The sequence below is a fragment of the Diprion similis genome, chromosome 3 (assembly GCF_021155765.1).
Source record: "Diprion similis isolate iyDipSimi1 chromosome 3, iyDipSimi1.1, whole genome shotgun sequence".
NCBI lineage: Eukaryota > Metazoa > Arthropoda > Insecta > Hymenoptera > Diprionidae > Diprion > Diprion similis.
Window position 1 is genome coordinate 14080609 of NC_060107.1, and position 18575 is coordinate 14099183.

Below are 18575 nucleotides of genomic sequence, written 5' to 3' on the forward strand. Positions count from 1 at the left end.
AATGGATTTTTTAAACGTTTTCAATAATTTATGATTTCAATTATATCTTATTTATAACTAATACAAATTAGGTTTGTATAACAATAGTTTTAAGTCGTATTTTACGACATTATTTATGACAAAGGAATAGATTTGATGGTTTTCAATGTACAAGCTCCACTTTATTAGTTTCATGTACCGATAATACCTTTCCGTACTAAAAGATAAGAAGCCCCACAATTCAGTGCCAGCATTCTTTACAATGAAAATTCATATTAGGTTCGAAATCCGCAAAGGTATCACAATATGGTGTCAAAGTCTAACAGTTTATCTTGCTGTTTTTCTTGATTTCTGCGCATATAATTTATGTAGGATGAGATTAGATCGTCCATTTTATATCCTAACGCCGTTTCACAGAGCAGTTTTGAGCCTTTCATAAAGTTGCCGATAGCCATGTGGAAGTAAGTATTTCCCGACGACCAATTAGACAGTTCTGTGAAAGGATATACAGCCAAGATATCCTTCGACTGAGGATGTATTACGTTCACACCCGATTTGTTTATAGCAATAATAACGAACTGGGGGAAATTTGGTTCTGTTGTTTGCTTGACTTCAAAAAACGCCGATCCAAAAGTCGGCCACTCGTAAATGATTTGCAGGAATTGTATCTTGGCATCGTCTGCACTCATTCCTGCAATTTCAAATCCATTTGATTATAACAACCGCTGCAACAATGTCCATAAAGTCAGCACCACCAGATTCGCATACAGCATATCTACATCTGATCACATTTTATGTCAAATAAATATACGCATTATCGTACCTGACTGTTGACTGTAGCTTGTGACAATGTGCTTCTTCCAATCACTTGGACTGAGCAGCTTCAGAAGGTCACAAGGAATGTACTCTCGAAGTTTTTGCCTGAAACATCATATTGAGGTAGTAATCAATCAAACCACATCTAGTAGTGTTGAAATTTTCTCACCGGAAATAATACTTACGGGATTTCCTGAAGCTCTACTCGACTATCGCCATACTTGCTTCTGTAGATGAGCGCGGCAAGTCTGATAGCATCAAGTTTGTCGCACTTGTGGTAGCCTCTTAATAGCTTCGGCATTTCCTGGTGATAATAGAAAATGGTATCTGCGTTTCTATCTCGACCTGGTACAGCGCTTGTCCAAAGCTTCTTCATGAAGAATATTTGATACTGAACTTGCATCGGCGCCGTAGATCGCGAGGGTCTTGACTGTTTCATCCATTCAGTTAACTCATGAACAAAATCAAAGAAGAAGTAATTTTCCGGAACAGAAAAGACCTTGTCCGTAATCTTGACGATCAGACTGAAACCGTCGCTACTCTTCAATTTCAATCTGTCAGCAATATCATTGCAGATGTCTATTGCCCTTGTAGAGGAGTGAACCTGAAGATAAATTTCTTCATCAGCATCATAATATTGTGTATGGCTATAATTTTATATTCAAGTATTACAAAACGAGAGTAGTTTCCGTACGAAAAGAAGAAAAAATGATCAAACCTCGAAGGCCTCGTCGCTATCATCAGGGAAGTACACCTTGTGGAATATGTGCATACTCTTAAATCGGATTGCTTCCACTTCCAAAAGGTATGGAGGGTACTTTCTATTCCCACTCTTCATTGTTCTGTTTATCCTGTTAAGACATTCGGCGGCCATTGGATTCTTTTGAGAGGATAAGAATTGAGTAAGTTCTCTATGAACTGGGCCACTGCAAGTCATGACTCCAGTAGCTAGCCACATTAGTTCCCAGCCACGTACTTCACTAAGCGGTATACGGTTTTCAGTCACCTGCCTCATCAATTGGCAATAGACTTCGTCGCGTAGAGGTTCCTGAGAATCGTACAGATTATATGGTCAAATACAGAGAAAAATTTAAAGCTTATTTGACACGGAAATGAGCATAATACCGAAAGTTCAGATTAAACTATGTAGGTATTCCTGGAAAATAAGTGCTCACGTGTTCTAGTGGCGCACGGAATATCTGGTTTGTATATTCTGTTCCGATGCGTTGTCTGTGACTGGGAAGATCTCCCATGTACTTCAAGATGTTTGTAAATATTCCAATGGCCTCCTGCGCGACGTTAGTTCTTTCTCCAAGTTTGGCCAACAGCGGTGCTTTCATTGGTTCTCTCGTGTGCTTCCAGAGAACTTCTGGCGCGCTTCGACGAGCAGTAGATATAGCCCCAGTCTCACTACGCGGGATGGGGACATTGTAGCTTTCTCTGAAATGCTCACTAGCGAATTTCATCAGGGTATGTTTCTTTGTACGTGGCAGCGAAGCGTACGTGTGATGCCTGTGGCTGTATTCATCTCCGGTAAAATCTGTCTTGAAGATATCCTGGAAAAAGATCATACGAATTTAGTAAAAAAAAAAACATCCTGGTAAAAATGCCGAATATGTGAATCGGTACGGTTTTTATGGAGACCCATTCGAATCCTATTCTGTATTATACATTGGCAAACTTATCCATAATTTACAGGATCAGAATAAGTCGCTATGTAAACCGGTAACAAAAACCGCATGAGATGTCGGATAGGTACATCCGTGCCTTAAGGAATCTTAACATTTGTTACCGACATTACGCGCATGCCGGTAATGTATGCGTGTAATGTCGGTAAAAAAGTACCGGCATGCATGAAAGGTCGGTAACAAATGTCGCAAAAATGAGATTTCGGTGTACTTCGTAATCGAAAACTAGATCAGCTGCCATTTCGTCATTTCACCATCAAATCTCATGGGACCGGGCTAAACTATAAACAAAATAAACAATTGCCAAACCTATTAGCACGGATCAACTCACAATTATAGATCCCGTAGGTTTGTTAAGCGTTGGCAAAACGTAGACGTATTCTGACGGGAAGTCTCCCTGTGATCCGCGGCATTCGCCGTAGCCCCAAGGTGAAGTCATAATAGTATAACCGTTACAACCACCAGTCAACTTTATCAGATCTCCTTTTTTCAGGGGTAAGAAGGATTGCGTTTCGTCTATCGGAGAGATTAGATAATTATTTTTAGTCCATCTTTAATAGTAGATCATTTTAAATACTTACTTGTACTAGTGTAATCTTGTGTGGCAACGACATATTGTGATTTTTCCTTGAGCCCGTCAATCAGGAAGTTGACTAAGTTGGCAAGATCTTCAGCATCAGCACTTTGGAAGATGAACTCTTCTCTTTGAATGGTAGCCAATACCAAGTTTTGGATGGAACTTCCGTTTATTCTGTAACAGATTTCCAAGATTGTTTACCTTCGTTTGCATTACATTATGATCCATGACTATGACGATTTCATTACTTCTGAAATGTGATCTCAGAGATTTCGGGATAAGATAATTCTAGAAGCATCTGTTCTTGATTATCCACAAAATATATGCCAGTCCAGTTGACTGCGATAATGATGTTGTCCTGGGGTAGTTCTGGCCCAGAAACACGTTTTGCTTCGTAGAATCGTGAGAAGAGAATAGGCCAAGTCAATTTAGCAAACATGACGACGTCTTCCTTTGCATGAATTATTGGTACCGCTTCAATGACGTTGAGATTCTGAGAATAACATAAAGAATGATTAGGTTCATTTGAACTGATTCAAAAAAGATAGCAATGTGCTGAAGTGAAAGAAATCACGTATTGGTACATCACCTTATTGAAAGCATCGATGACCAGTTCTTCCCATTTTAGTAAGACGTGCTCTCCTTGAAGTAGGTGATTTGGTATATATACAGGTAAAGCTGTCTTTACGTTTTCAGTAGTGAAATTCTTCTGATGGTCAATGTAAAGCTGTTGGGCGACCAACATCGCGATGTCACCTTCCTAAAGAGATAAAGCTGTAGTTTACGTCTATCGTTGTAACTATTCACTAATAGTTACTTACACTGCTGCATCTGTACTCTCCGTATTTAACACCCCGGACAATTTGATGGTAAATGAGGTTAGTGGCAACTTTGTCTAGACCTGGATCGTGCCAAGGTGCAAATATCTCTTTTCTGAAGAACAGCCTCCAAGGTGCGTTACGTTCCGGTTGTCCCTGTTCTTTGGCGTATTGTTCACATTGCGATATTGCGTCCATTACATGATCTCTGAAGTAAAAGCAGGAATATATGAATATACTCGATCACGTTTCACGTACAAGTGATTACGCTTATACTTACTTTCCAGCCCCAAGGGACAACACTTTGTCATAGAGAGTGACGAATAGTGAAAATCCGAAGGTATCCTTGAGAGTAACACTCTTTGCTATGGTGTTTATGACTTCTTCTGCAGTGCTTGCAGAGTCAGCTTCAATAACCTTAGAGTTTCCGTCCATGAAGGTGACCGTCAGCAGAATCGGTTTCCTGAGTTTCGTTGTCTGGAGTTCAATCCAGCTTGGAGGCTGAGTTCTGGTCCCGTTTCGGTATGTCCTTATCAAACGCTTGTTACAGTAAGGTGCGTATCCCGGAGGACCGATGTGGATGAATGCTCGCAAGTAGTTGATGAATTTGTCAGATGGTGAGAAACATCCGATGCAGAGCGAAAGCAAGATCCAACCTCTGGCATGAGAGGCTTTGGTCGGATTGTTGATTAGTTGCTTAACAATTTGACAGTAGATTTCGTCTCGTAGTTCAGGACGCAGTATTCCGTGGCCTATGATGAAGTGCAGCTTCTCAAGGTTTGTGCTTCTGCGTTGCAGCCACAATTGGTACTCTTGGTTACCATCTTCATCGTTGACGATACCTGCCGAAGTTGGAAGAGGAATTTATATTACGTGATAATCACATCTTCTTAGTACCAAGTTTTACGAATGCACACGTTAAATACTTGCCTTTTCGAATATCTTCGTTCAGTTTGTTCTGTTTCTTCAAGGTCATGTGAATTAGCTTTCTTTCTCCATTTCTGTAGAGATCTTGATATTCTTTGCTCTTGCTCCAACCCTTCCTCAACGTCTCCGAGACGGTATTCATGACCGGTTTGTTATCGACGATCTCCGCAGCGTTTCTTGGCTCTGGCAGGTCTCCCATGAACCGCAAAATAGTTATCCATAGTGCTTGGGCAGCCTGAAGAACATTTGTAAACATTAGAATGCTTCATGTCTAGGTTTTGTTAATTTTGAACATACTAATTGGTCGTGCGGGAACGGAAGGTCCAACAGAGAATGCTTTAAGGGCCTCTTAGAGTACTGTGGAAGGATACTGGCTGTGAAGTAAGTGGCTGCAAATTTTCGGAATTGGTACTCAGTGAGATCCTCTTGCTCTTCCTCTTCGTCTTCGGGAATTTCGATAACATCACTAGCCTCGTTGTTCTCTGTTTCCGTTTTTACGAGGTCCTGTATGAATACGAAAAACATATGAAAGCCATATCCACACTATCCATTAGCGTATCTCCAATTCTGATTTACTGTTTTAATACATACAGCGAATATTTCACCAGTAGGGTTCTTAGAAACGGAATGTCTTGGTTCTTTTTCAAGAAATTCGAAGATGTTGTCGATGTTGTTTTCTCCAACCGGATCAGGCTCTTTTGTCGATTCGGTATCCATCTTTTCGAAAGTGGCTAATTCTTTCTGGAGTTCTACAAGACGTTGCTGATGATTGACGTCCGCTATTTCCTTGTACTGCTTGTTTCCTGATGCCTTTAGCTGCGACTCTTCCTCCTTACGGACGCCTTCCAGTTCCAGAACACGTTTCTTTCTCCACTATTTTTTAAATATTTCAACACGGGTAGTTGGTACTCTTTTAATAGAATCTGCCAGTAGTCTCGAGCTGTATGATTTGTACTCTTACATGGATTAATTTTATGAACACCGGTTTGCTCTACCTTCAAACAAGTATTGAAAGATGTTGAACCTGACAGATACATAACTTTGCTGACTCAAAATCAGTCTTTTTCTGGGGTAATTAGAGAGGGAAAGAATTTGTCTACGTCAGTGCATGCATTGTTTATACGTACGCGTATTTACTACAATATTTTTGAACATTTACTAAAGATGTTCGAAAAGCATCTGAAAATACTACAGATACAGTCCATGCCAAACGACTTTGTGCTTCGTGCGGCCTTCCGCGATGTACATCGGTCCTGGTTATAGCATAGATTGGAAAAAGAATAAACTTAGAAAATCAGATCTTAGCGTCTGAGTCCCGCTAATTTATCAGCTCAATCGCACATTGTATGAAACAAATGTACTCGCGGGTGGGAGAAGGTATAACAAACTGAATGCTTTGGGCTCTCGGTAAAAGTTAAGATGGCTTTAATACGTACCTGTAACTTTTCGTGGCACAGTTTTCGAGCCAGATAACCACGGCACGTTGCCTTAAACAAACAGAAGAATGTGACTTACAATGACCGAAACACTTGCGATATTCAGTGAGAACGAGAAACAGTTTAAGTGATATCAGTGGTAGCTGATGTTCGTTATTAACAGTGCAAAACGGTTCCATTGAAATACTACACATGTTTTGTTTTGTATAAATGATTACCTGTATACGTATGATGTATTTCCTCTTGAGTTTGAAGGCGTACGTTAACTGTCGAGATCGAATTTGAGCCTGCAGGCGCAGATAACCATTACGTATGATGGTGTACCGCTTCCGGACAACGTTGCCACGATGTACTCTCTGCATCAAAATCGCCCCGTTCTTCAATTTCAAATATCTGCAGGAGCGGATTGAAGTTTTGTTATTACGAGATACCAGTGCTATACATTTCAATAAAAGATGAGAACCATTTGGACATTCTTTTGTGTTTTTGATGCCCACTGTTGTCAAGAACTGCTTACCTTCTTCTGCATATCCATTTTCTGATGTTCCTTTGAATGATTAAAATGTATTTAGCCAGTATTCGACTCCTTTCCTGTTCCAAAAAGACATCCTGTTGATCCTTGAGGAAAACCTTTGTGTGTCCGATCTGGTACTCCATGTCATATTTGCCAAGGGTGTTCATACAAATTTGCTTAGCAGCTTCTCTCACATCCACCTTATGCGATGGTGGGATTCCGGGGGCCAAGTGTCGGAATCGATCCACAAATTCCACGAAGTTGTACCGGATGGGGTATCCTGCACGACGAATCTTCGCAGTTTCCATCATTCCCGAATATCTTAGTTGACGGCAGCACAGCGCGCGATCAAACAACTGTAAAATTATTTGGGACCGATTGTTCGTTTCCTACTGCAAGAAGCGTACAGTATACTCCATAAAGATAATCTGTTTTCCTTTGCTGACTTACCAGAGGCTTTTTCTCTTCATTCGGTTTTATGCATCTGACAAAGTATGGATGGCAGCTCCCCAGAGTTCTCATCAGCAGCTCTAACGAGCTTCTAAACTCGGAGGAGAGGGTTGGCCATCTTTTCTTTCCGTCTCGTTCTGTCCCCAACAACTCGTCAGCGAAGAGAGACTTGAGGAACGTGTTCTGCGATATGGAGACCAGCTGAATCATATCGGTGGAGAAAGTGTCTCGATTCTTTTCGAGGAAACCGGCAACCTGGTAAAGAACTGTGCCTGCGTAGTGTTTTATACCAAATGATTCTATGGTGTCCGATTTCGGTTTGACGTAGTAAGCATTCTTTCCGTGCACTTGATGCACTTTGGCCAGCATTGTCTTGTCCGTTCCCTATTAAATCGCGTATAGTCGAAATTATGATTAGCATAGTGTTCATCACTTCGAAGGAGATTTCGAACATTGCTAATTTATCGTTAGTTTTACTTAAGTGTGACCAGTAGAGTTCAGTCATTATACGATTACTGACCTTCGGGAATTTGCTTTCTTCGTCTATGAGTGCCATAATGTTGACCGCTTTTGTGCCAATCAAATCCAACACAACTTGATTATCGACGAATTCGATATGCTGCCAAGAAATACCCTCGTTGCTGTAGTCCTGCTGTTCCATTTTGAATATGTGCTGAACGAAGAATTGTTGGAGATGTTCGTTCGTGTAGTTTATGCAAAGCTGCTCGAAACTGTTGTTGTCAAAATTCTCGAATCCAAATATATCCAAAACACCGATAGAGTTTTTAGTGTATACTTTTGGTTTGAATATCGTGTCATTAATTTTGTCAACGATCATGATAAACAACCGGCCGTAGATCGCCTTTACGAACGAATCTCGCATTTCAATGGCTTGATCTTTCGATAAGTTGCTTACCTATATTAGATAAAAATAGTATCAGCGAGTATTCAAAGAAAGAGTTAAAAATAGCGCATATCTTCTTACCACTCGTTCACCATGAGCAAATATGGTTTTCTTTGTAAAAGCATCGATAACACCCTGTTCAGATACGCCAAGAATTTTTGCGACTCTTTTTAAATTTTTCATATCCGTAATCTCTGTGGCATCCATATTTGCTGAGAAATTAAAAAAAAAAAAAACAATCATTGTTGAATCTTTGACCTTACAATGCCATTACCTACTATTATATTTGAATTGAATTGAAACGTAATATCAACACTGACCAACTGTAACGGGCTTGTAAGTAATGTTTCCAATGTGCAATATGCCAGCAAGTACTGTCATGATGTTCCAGAGTTCATCATCGTCGAAAGTCAAGACTTTCATAGCAGCCCGTACCTCCAAAAAGTCTTCGGCATCCACTCGACCCTCACAAGTAATTTTCGTTCCCTTGAAAAGGGAATTGATATCATTTGTACGCGTCAGTAAACAATTTCCTAGTAGAGAAGTAGGTGTTTGGGTGTTGTGTTCGTACCTCAACCAAGTATTGGTATTTTGCTCCGTCAAAGAGATCTAATTTCTGTTTTTCCTCTTTCGATAGGCCGGCCAAAATCGAGTAGAAAATGTGGTAATTACGCTCGCCTTTTGCCTGTGATACAATTCGGCATTTTTCTAACAAGTATTGTTCGATACGCGCGCCCTCGATGACACCCTTCTTGTTAAAATTGATGTCGATGTATTTCCCGAAACGAGAGGAATTGTCGTTGCGAACGGTCTTCGCGTTTCCAAATGCTGAAACAATTTAGTAAACACTTTGATTTGACCGTTTCACCATCATGCTTGTTGCTACTACAATATATAATTATTTGGACATGAAAATTTTACCCTCAAGAATTGGATTGGCTTGAAGAATTTGCTGCTCTATCCAAGAGTGCCTTCCACTTATGGCCGCTAAATATTGAAGAATCAATTTGGTACTTTCTGTTTTTCCAGCACCACTTTCTCCGCTGATGGAATAAACATGAATTTGATATTTCTCAAGTACATTTGTTATCATGCAATCAATGCTTGAGGACATCGAATGTACACAACTTGAAGATAGTACCTGATAACGATGCACTGATCATCTCCAGATTCTTTCATCTGCGAGAAAGAGTTGTCGCCGATGGAAAAAATATGAGGTGGCATTTCACCCAACTTTTTACCTCTGAACATTTCAATTTCTTGATTCGTATAAATATTCAAGACTTGGTAGGGGTTCACTGCTACCAACAGGTTCCCAGTATACGTCTGGATACATACAAAAATATATTTTTTTTTATGTACATGCAATTATGCATTCATTCAACGGGCATACGGAAATTTACTCAATTACTCATATATTTGATATTCAACTTACGTAGATAAGGTTCTTATTGTAACGAGCGTGTAAATTTTTGAGGATAGCATACTCTTGAAGATCTCCCAATTCAATCATGTCCTCGACCCCAGACACGGAGGACGCATGCATTGGCTTGATGATCTGACTCGTCGTTATTTTCATGGGAACCTAAAGGGCCATAACATTCGTTAAGAGAACGTGCATCAGAATGCCGAAAATGAAGCTCAGACATTTTTGATGATACAGTTCAATTACGACACTACTTTGTCTGCACACTTTGGAGAACGTCTAAGAAATCAGTACGGATTTTTTTTTTTTTTGGCAGGAGATGGGAAAGATTCAAATTTAAATGTGCATTCCTAAAATATAGCTTTGCCATAAATCACATTAACGCCTCACTGTACACTCAGTGTGATTTGATGATTTGAACTACGATTAGATAATCGTATCGTACTGGATAAAAATTAGTTTTCAACTGTACGCGGAAATTGTTATTACAAACAGCAGCAGCAATGTAACAAGAACATGGCAATATATGGGTGAAATATAGTTGATCCTTGAAGAATGTGTAATCAGGCGAGACTTATCTGATCAGCAATAACGTCGAATATGATGATCTAATGTATAAGTATATATTATATACTTTAGGTTACGTGTCTGAGGAAAATTAATTTAAGGTTATTCCTATACGCATTCTTGAAAAATGAGGTCTTCAGTTACATCTGTAATCTTACCTTTCCGGCATCGTGCTCCACCATGACCTGGTGCTTGTTGATGGCGACGATCTTGCCCCCCCATGGTATTTCAAATTCACCTGTTTTTTCCGTTGAAAACCACACGTGGTCGCCCTATTGTTGAAAGTGAATAACCGAGATAGTGATTATAAATTGCAGAGATTGAACAAATTCGTCGGAATCTTTGTATAAAAATTCAAGTTACGTCGGGTTAAATGTAAAATTGCGATGATTTGTCAAAAGCAGATGACTCACCAAAGTGTAGGGAAAATTTTGACTCTGACTATTTTCTGGTGTACCCATTTTAAAGTCGTGTTATTCCATTTTTTTTATTTTACCAATAGTCACTTTGACACTTGTGCGAAGACTACAATTGTTATTGTCTGTGAAATGTGAACGGTGATTTTACTGCTGGATGAATAGCCGCGATATTGATACCAGCCTGTGCACCCTTTATCACTACCGTGGCGTGTTATCAACGGCTCTGTTTTTGCTCTAATCAGTACGATCTATAATAGCTACGTGTAGTCGGGTTAGTCAGCGGCTAGCTTTGATCGTTGGAGTTACACAGTTACTAATGCTGACAGCTGTGAATTCCTCACCAAGATCAGATACGACGATCCAAATTAATTTTGGAAGTAGAGACTTAAGTATCAAATTGACGTGCTGGACGGTATAATAGGCAATTAATAAGTACGATTTAGAAAAGTATAAAGTGGAAGTGAAAAAAAATATCGTTATCCTTTTTCTTAAACGCGGAATATATTATGGTCTGTGTATGCTGTGTACGTGCAGGTGACGACTGTCTGCTTACAAATTATAAATGATTATTCGGAGTAATCATTTTGCCCACGGTTATCTAATCTGGCGAAAGAAATATCTTATTCACTCATACCTCAGAATAGGGATTGTTCAATTTATGATCAGTGGATTTTTGTTACTACATTGGATATAAAGCGTAGATAAGTTGATACAATATTATAGCTGCTTTATACATATATATCTAGGCTAATGAAGCGATTCAATTTATACATCAGTTTGTTTGAATATATTGAACTGAAAGTACGTGTATAAACAGAAAAATGTTTATATTCCAATGTAAATGTAATAATATGAGCACCATGTGCAATTTTCGATTGTTTTTAATCGATTTGGGATAACTATTACATCTGATTTTAGTATGTGTACGTCGCGTAGCACTCCACATTCTATTCTCGGTTAATTTTTCATTCCTTCACTATGAAATTCTTAAATCCTAATGATATTGGTAACGGCGCAGTGTAATCAGATTTGATTTAAAAAAGATTAGAAATTTCAATACAATACAATACAAAAAAAAAAAACCTGTAAACTTTGGAGTGAATCAATTTTCTTCTATTTCGTCAATTTTTTTCTCATATAAACTATCACTAACGATACTGGCAAATACAACTGTATTAGATTTAAATACATTTTTTAACCACCCCTACCGCCTCCGTGGCGCAATCGGCTAGCGCGTTCGGCTGTTAACCGAAAGGTTGGTGGTTCGAGCCCACCCGGGGGCGCGTTTGTTTTTGGAATATTTTTCAGTTTGCAGTGACTCTGGTTTACATGCATTTTTGCCGAATTTCGAGCAACAAAATACAGAAGCTGTTCGGGTTGAGACGTCAGTACTATAATAAATAGCCTGATAATGAAAACCACTTTTAGTTATGATGTTACGAAGTACGAGTATAATTTGCAATTAGTTTTATAAATAATCATTTGGGGATGTAGAAGCTCTATAAACTAGGAGCGGCTGCGCTTACTACAAGTTAGCAACGAACTCGTTACATGGAGGTATCTTAACATCTACACGTTAACTCTATCAATTTTGATTTATCTGAAAATTTTACATCGGAGTTAACTTATAACCAGAGTTAATCATAATGCATTACTTTGATAATCACTGTATTCATTACACATTACACTGAGTAATGTGAAATGGATGAGTGGTCTGTTACAACTGAAAAGTAATTTGTAATGGAGAGTATGCAATATGTACCTACACTTCTTTTTAAATTTGTTGTTCATTATAAACTTTTCCACCCTCTTACAACCTGTTAAGAGTTGAACTTTGGGAAATGGTGACATACGTGTTTTATTAATTGTAAAGTGGAGTAAAGAAGTTGGTTTTCAAGTGATAGCTTTCTCATATAGAAAATTTTTTAGCGCAATAAAACAATGAAAATGCAATGTGCGAGTTTCTAATTTGCACGTTTTTCTTCTGCGTGAGGTATTGATCTTCAAACAGAAGAAAAACAAATTTGCCCAGAAGAAACTTTTAGTAAATGAAATAAGATTATGATAGATCAATTATTTTATTTGTAATGGAATATTCCTCATTACAAATTACGTTTTTTCAATTTGTAATGGAGCATTCATCCATTACACATTACTTTTTGTATTTGTAGTGGAGCACTCATAAATTACACATTACTTTTAATATTTGTAATGGAGAAGTTATCCCATACACATTGTTCAAGGTAATGGGTAATCCATTACTTTTACATTACTATTTTCACGATTCTGCTTATAACAAGTTTCGCATGAAACTAATCAATGGAACAATTCTTATTAGACTGTTGGAAAAATTTCTGGACATATTTTTCATAAATCCTGGTGAAAAAATAGATAAACTCAATTACTAGGTTAGGTTGGTTGCCTCTGCAGCTGAAGAGATAGGGAACTGGCTTCGAGTGCTGTTGGTTTTCGTCTACAACTTAGTGCAAGTAGCGCTCCTCATTATCCTATTCTTTCGTCTATTCCTTCTACACCTGTGTTAAGGTTTGTTTACTTAACCTTGCCACATATTGAGCAATTTTTTGGCGCCGTATTTTAGGCAACTAGTTTTAATGTAATGAGTCACGTGTTGCTTATCCGCAGGCGTGAAAAAGTCACGCCCTATTATAGGCACATAATTTTCATGTAACGAGTCGCATGCTGCCTACGTGCAGGCGTCCAAATATCCACATATTTGCCAGCAACCAACTGCACGTGCACATGGCAGTACGCATGCGTGAAAATCAGTTCGTGATCTGAACTGAACACAGCAGAACGTCGTACCCGTAAAAGAAATACACACGATGTCTACCCCCACTGCGCAGCCATTTTGAAACAGGGGAACTGACCAATCACGACATCAATTCAGTGGAAGGAGCCAATAGAGAAGAAAATGAGCTGTGCAGTAACCGGGTATCCCTCTGCGCCTGCAGCCTACGCCTGTGCCGGCTCGTCGTTCTTTCCACAGGCCGTATTGCCGGAATCCATTTTCCTCTATCGACCAGCACCGCGGCACGAGGAGAAAAACTGATAAACAGGCTCGGAAAACGCCGTCAATTACGTAAGTATTTCATTATTATTCAGGCAACTTTCTATCATTGTTTTCCACAATATTCTTATTGTTGCATTACGTAAAATGGACACGCGAGTATTTTTCAGAATTGTCGGCTTAAAAAGAGCCCGGTCGGCTCAATTTCGGCGAGCTTTTTTCCCAATGTTTACACACATATTTTATAATACTTTTGGTGATTCTCAGTATTCACACATATCGTAGTTCACTTCAATTTCTTACAGGCGTATAAAATTGTACTGAAACCATCCCTTGAATCATACTTGAGCTGTGAGATGTAATTTTTTTTAGGTTAGACTTGGTACACATAAATTATATCTACTATTACATCAGATTTTATTCTCGCTGATAATGAATTATTAATTTCTCATAACTTTCAGCCCAAATATTTAAAAATGAATAAAATTTTTTCACCACCAGGTCCACTACGAAAATATGGCAGCAAATTTATTCACCAGGCTTGGCCAGGCCGGCCTTGCAGTGGCTCTTGCTGGCGGTGTAGTTAATTCTGCCCTTTATAATGGTTTGTTACATTTTTTTTGTCTGTCCAAAATACGCTATTTTCTGTGATACTGTCAAATCGAGCAAAAATATTGTTCATGAAATATGATGTATGCTGTTATTGCTTGTGATTTGATTCTTTGATTTGATCACCATTCAATCCAACGTAAAAGTTCCCTCATTTGGTGATTAATTCATGGATACTTTTACACTGAGATGGAAGATGGTTTCACCCAAGTTGAAGAATAAAATTGCAAGGAAAATAGAGTTTTAATGATTTAATGTATGTTTTAGTTGACGGAGGGTACAGAGCGGTGATATTCGATAGATTTTCTGGTGTAAAGAACACAGTAGTGGGTGAAGGGACGCATTTTTACATTCCTTGGGTTCAGAGGCCTATCATGTACGACATTAGATCATGCCCGAGAAACGTCCCAGTCATTACAGGAAGTAAAGATTTGCAAAATGTGAATATCACGTTGCGTATATTGTTCAGACCGATACCAGAATCTCTGCCGAAAATTTATACTGTTCTTGGAGTTGATTATGCCGAACGAGTACTGCCGTCAATTACCACTGAAGTGTTGAAGGCCGTGGTAGCACAATTTGACGCCGGAGAATTAATCACTCAACGTGAAATGGTATCTCAGAAAGTTAACGAAGATTTAACAGAACGTGCCGGTCAGTTCGGAGTAATTCTGGACGACATTTCAATTGTAAGTATCGTTCTACATGGCGCATGTATAATTCACCCGATTTCGTCAATCATGAAGGTCCATTCGAATGATTTCATTTTCAGACACACTTGACATTCGGCAAAGAGTTCACGCAAGCTGTTGAGTTGAAGCAGGTCGCCCAGCAGGACGCGGAGAAGGCGCGTTTCGTCGTAGAAAAAGCCGAACAACAGAAGAAGGCAGCGGTCATAAGTGCGGAAGGTGACGCTCAGGCCGCAATTCTGCTCGCCAAAGCGTTTGCCGAAGCTGGAGATGGTCTGGTTGAGCTTAGGAGAATCGAAGCTGCCGAAGACATTGCGTACCAGCTGTCACGTTCTCGTCAAGTCTCATACCTTCCCGCTGGTCAAAATATCCTCCTCAACCTCCCCCAGTAATGCAATAAATAAAACTGTACATAGACTTGAGAAAATCGTTCTCTTCTAACACATTCTCACGACAAACTGACATCATCACAATAGAGAATATCACACGTACATAAATCATTTATCGTACAACACTAACCATTGCGAATACAAGGGATAACGACGACTTTAATTGTATCGAGTACCTACACGTAATACACTGTTCAGTGCTATTCTTTCGTTTATTGGTCCGGATATCGCGCAGCTACTGCACACTGAGCATAACCGATTAATTTTGCTATAAGTGTTTCCATAATTTGTGTTTTAATATACGAGGTAGCGATCCTAGCTAAGCTATTTAGCGATTTCGTATAGTATTTTGGTGATTTCACGTAATGGGAAGAGCATTTTCCTTGGATCTCGGCAAGCCTTTGATTAAATTGAGATGTTCTGCTGCAACTATAATTTCCCTCACTGCGGTGTAAACCGATTCTCTTCCATTCGCACACAGAATCACTGTAAAAGTACGCAATCGGAAGAATCTTGGAATTGTTTCAATGGGTCACCGAAGAGTGATAATTCCGAAGAAATTTTAGCAAGCAATATTTGTTTAAAATTACTTATCAAACCCGTAGCGAGAAAATATTTCTCTTTTTCAATAATTTGAGGCAACCTGAGATATAATTCAGGCTGACTACCCTACGTGAGTTACGAATACAATATATAATAAATTGACCGAAATAGTCTAGCTGCCTTCTCTCGCCAAGTAAAAAATTCACAGCACCGTAACCCTTGAAAAGTATTTCGAATGGTCAAATTGTTTTTTTTTTTTACTAACATACTGAGTTTATTTATAACTCCAGATGCAATTTATGCGTTGTACATGTGATATTATTCGTTGTTACAAGACACACCTGTTTGCATTTAAACAAAAGAGTTCAAAATTATAATTGATTGTGATGATTCTAGCCGAATGTTACAATTTAAAATGATACGAAATTGTACTGTAATCAACTGTAGGAACTACTGAGCGAACGAAAACAAAAAATTGTGCATCTCAATTTGAAATGTAAATCCCGATGATGCATGTCATTGTACAAAATGCTTCGAATTTCAACGAAATTTCAGTTTTGTTTACTTGTTATTTTATCCTTCTCCCCGCTCGTGTACACAAAAATTAAACAAATTCAAAAGTCTAGACTCCAGGAGGTCATGTGTTACCGTAGCTTAGTCATGTTAATAAAAAAGTGGCATATTTTACTTTTATTTGCCATTTTACAATTCTATGTAGTAGAAATATTTTATCAATTTAATAGTTTTGTAGAAACACGAACTTGAATTTTTGTTTTTCCACCTTTCCTTTCGTCACGTATAATTTTTTTAAATTCACAGACCAAAAAATAAAGTCCAAGGTAAATCGTTGAAGCATGGAAAATGGAACCTAATTCGGGAGATGTATCAAATCATCTCTATTTTTCCCTGCACAAACTTACATGTGAAAAAAAACGGCTGTTTGTTGGTTTGACTGTTAGAACACGATAATGCCGATAGCTATTCGTCCGATTTTCTGATTCCTGCATCGAAAACTGAGCAGTGAACAATCCTGGTAATTTCTGCGGCGGTGTCTCTCGCCTCACTGCCGGCACAACAATTTTTTTTGAATTTCACACTTTGAACGAACTTCAGCAGAGTCTAAAGTGTAATGGAAAGACTTTATGTACTTGTATGTAGGTAACAACTTGGATGGGAAATTGCGTATGAATGGATCATGCCAATTAATTGAATTTCAAGACTGGAGAACAACGTAGACTGGTGTTTGTGATCTTGGGAATCGTATGGACCGCGAATGACAAACTTATCTTGTACACCGCATGATTTTATTATTACTAAATAGCGCCTCATATTCAGTGTTACAGTTGTTGGGAAACTATTATTTAATTAATCAGAACATAGGTTCTAGGATGTTTTTTGTTGAGTTGTAACTTCTGTTTTAACAAGGTTGGTTGGGCGAAATTATATGCATTTGTTATCTACGTAAATCTTTTTGAAAATATTAAAATCGAAAATACTTTAGGATTAAAGACAAACGCTCATACATATCAATGCATCACTTCAAATCGCTTCAAAATGGTTAGAAGATCCAGCAGATTCATTCGATTTCACTATATGATGGTTTATTTTGTTCAGTAGACCATTTCCTACAAAGCCACCGACACAGGGTTTCTTCTTCAGTAGTCAATTGAATATTGTTATTTATTCATTTTAATCAATATTATACAAAAAAAAATAGTCTTCTGAATAGCAGAGTGTCGAGCGCGCAGAGAATTTCTGGAAACAAGGAATTTAATGACATTTTTATTTTCTTGAGAACTCGAGGAATTCACGGAGAATTTTTTTAGATATCTAGAACTTTTCGGTCGATCTCTCAATCCGATGTAATTTTTTTACTTAACCCTGCATCGGCGATATGTTTTTTTGACTACGCCGCCGACAATCTATAACGATATCGTTCTTGACCATTTTTAACCAACTTCGGAGTGTCCAAAAATTCTAAAAAAATTCAGGGGAACAGTTTAACATTTCTACTTGACGACCCAATAGTTTGCATTAGAATATTTCTAATTGTTTAATAAATAGAAACTTCTAAACATTGCAAAATTCCGGAGATACCGAGAAACCCAAAAGTCATACTTCACGATATCACTACAGATGACCGGCGTATAGAGTTAACTTGGGGCCTGGGGTATAATGTTTGGGCTTGTTTGGTTCGATCCGGGTATCAAAAGTTGGTTAGCAGCCGAACCCAGTTCCCAATCACACAATCCCTTAACTTCAATAGGTAGTAGAAGTTTTACTAAGGGAACAGATGAATACCATATTCTGGAAAACCTAATCAGTTATAAAACAATTTTTTTTAAATGGTTATATTCAAATATTTTTAACAATTTCGAAGCGTTTCAAAATTATTGTATTTTGAAAGAGATCCTCGCAGCTTACGAACGCAATTATTCGATAAATACTCAACATCGGACTATCTCGTAATAAAATGAACAAAAGGTATCGATTTTGGCCGACCAATTCCCCTCTATAAACTTCGTACTGAATTAGTCTGTGGTCTAGTTTAAAGTGCTTAGCGTCCTGTCAATTCCGAGAAAACCGCGACGGCATTGCCGAGACGGGGAGGACGAGCAGGGCGAGGAAGTTACCGGCGAGGCGGCTGTCGAGCTGATATCCTCGAGTCTGCAGCGCGACTCTGATGCCGCACTATGGGCCTCATCGAGATGACGCTCGAGATATTGCCGCCTTCGGTGTCCGTGTCTGCTCCTTGCCGCCTCGGCCGTCCCGAACTCCGGGCCCGGACGGGCCCTC

At 38.8% G+C, this 18575-nt stretch overlaps 2 protein-coding genes and 1 non-coding gene across 3 annotated transcripts; 2 read left to right on the forward strand and 1 right to left on the reverse strand.

Moving 5' to 3' along the window:
- Positions 1-147: 147 nt before the first annotated feature.
- LOC124404800 (myosin-VIIa-like) lies at positions 148-11067 on the reverse strand. Its single transcript, XM_046879196.1, has 27 exons — positions 10516-11067; positions 10261-10374; positions 9545-9694; positions 9251-9435; positions 9031-9152; positions 8681-8937; positions 8430-8595; positions 8191-8321; positions 7726-8121; positions 7206-7589; positions 6759-7111; positions 6460-6634; positions 6242-6292; positions 5397-5678; positions 5103-5309; positions 4809-5040; positions 4159-4720; positions 3882-4086; positions 3650-3820; positions 3309-3553; positions 3065-3234; positions 2815-2999; positions 1971-2351; positions 1514-1843; positions 981-1399; positions 803-900; positions 148-670 (listed from the first exon to the last, which is right to left on the reverse strand). The coding sequence occupies exons 1-27, from the start codon at positions 10561-10563 to the stop codon at positions 279-281; spliced, it is 6411 nt and encodes a 2136-aa protein (XP_046735152.1). The 5' UTR covers positions 10564-11067; the 3' UTR covers positions 148-278.
- Positions 11068-11730: 663 nt separating this feature from the next.
- Positions 11731-11804, forward strand: Trnan-guu. The gene has a single exon. It is a non-coding gene; the product is annotated as a tRNA-Asn (tRNA).
- A 1663-nt stretch (positions 11805-13467) lies between these two features.
- Positions 13468-16539, forward strand: LOC124404803 (protein l(2)37Cc). The gene is made up of 4 exons (XM_046879199.1): positions 13468-13621; positions 14051-14153; positions 14426-14847; positions 14931-16539. The coding sequence occupies exons 2-4, from the start codon at positions 14066-14068 to the stop codon at positions 15237-15239; spliced, it is 819 nt and encodes a 272-aa protein (XP_046735155.1). The 5' UTR covers positions 13468-13621; positions 14051-14065; the 3' UTR covers positions 15240-16539.
- The last annotated feature ends 2036 nt before the right edge of the window (positions 16540-18575 follow it).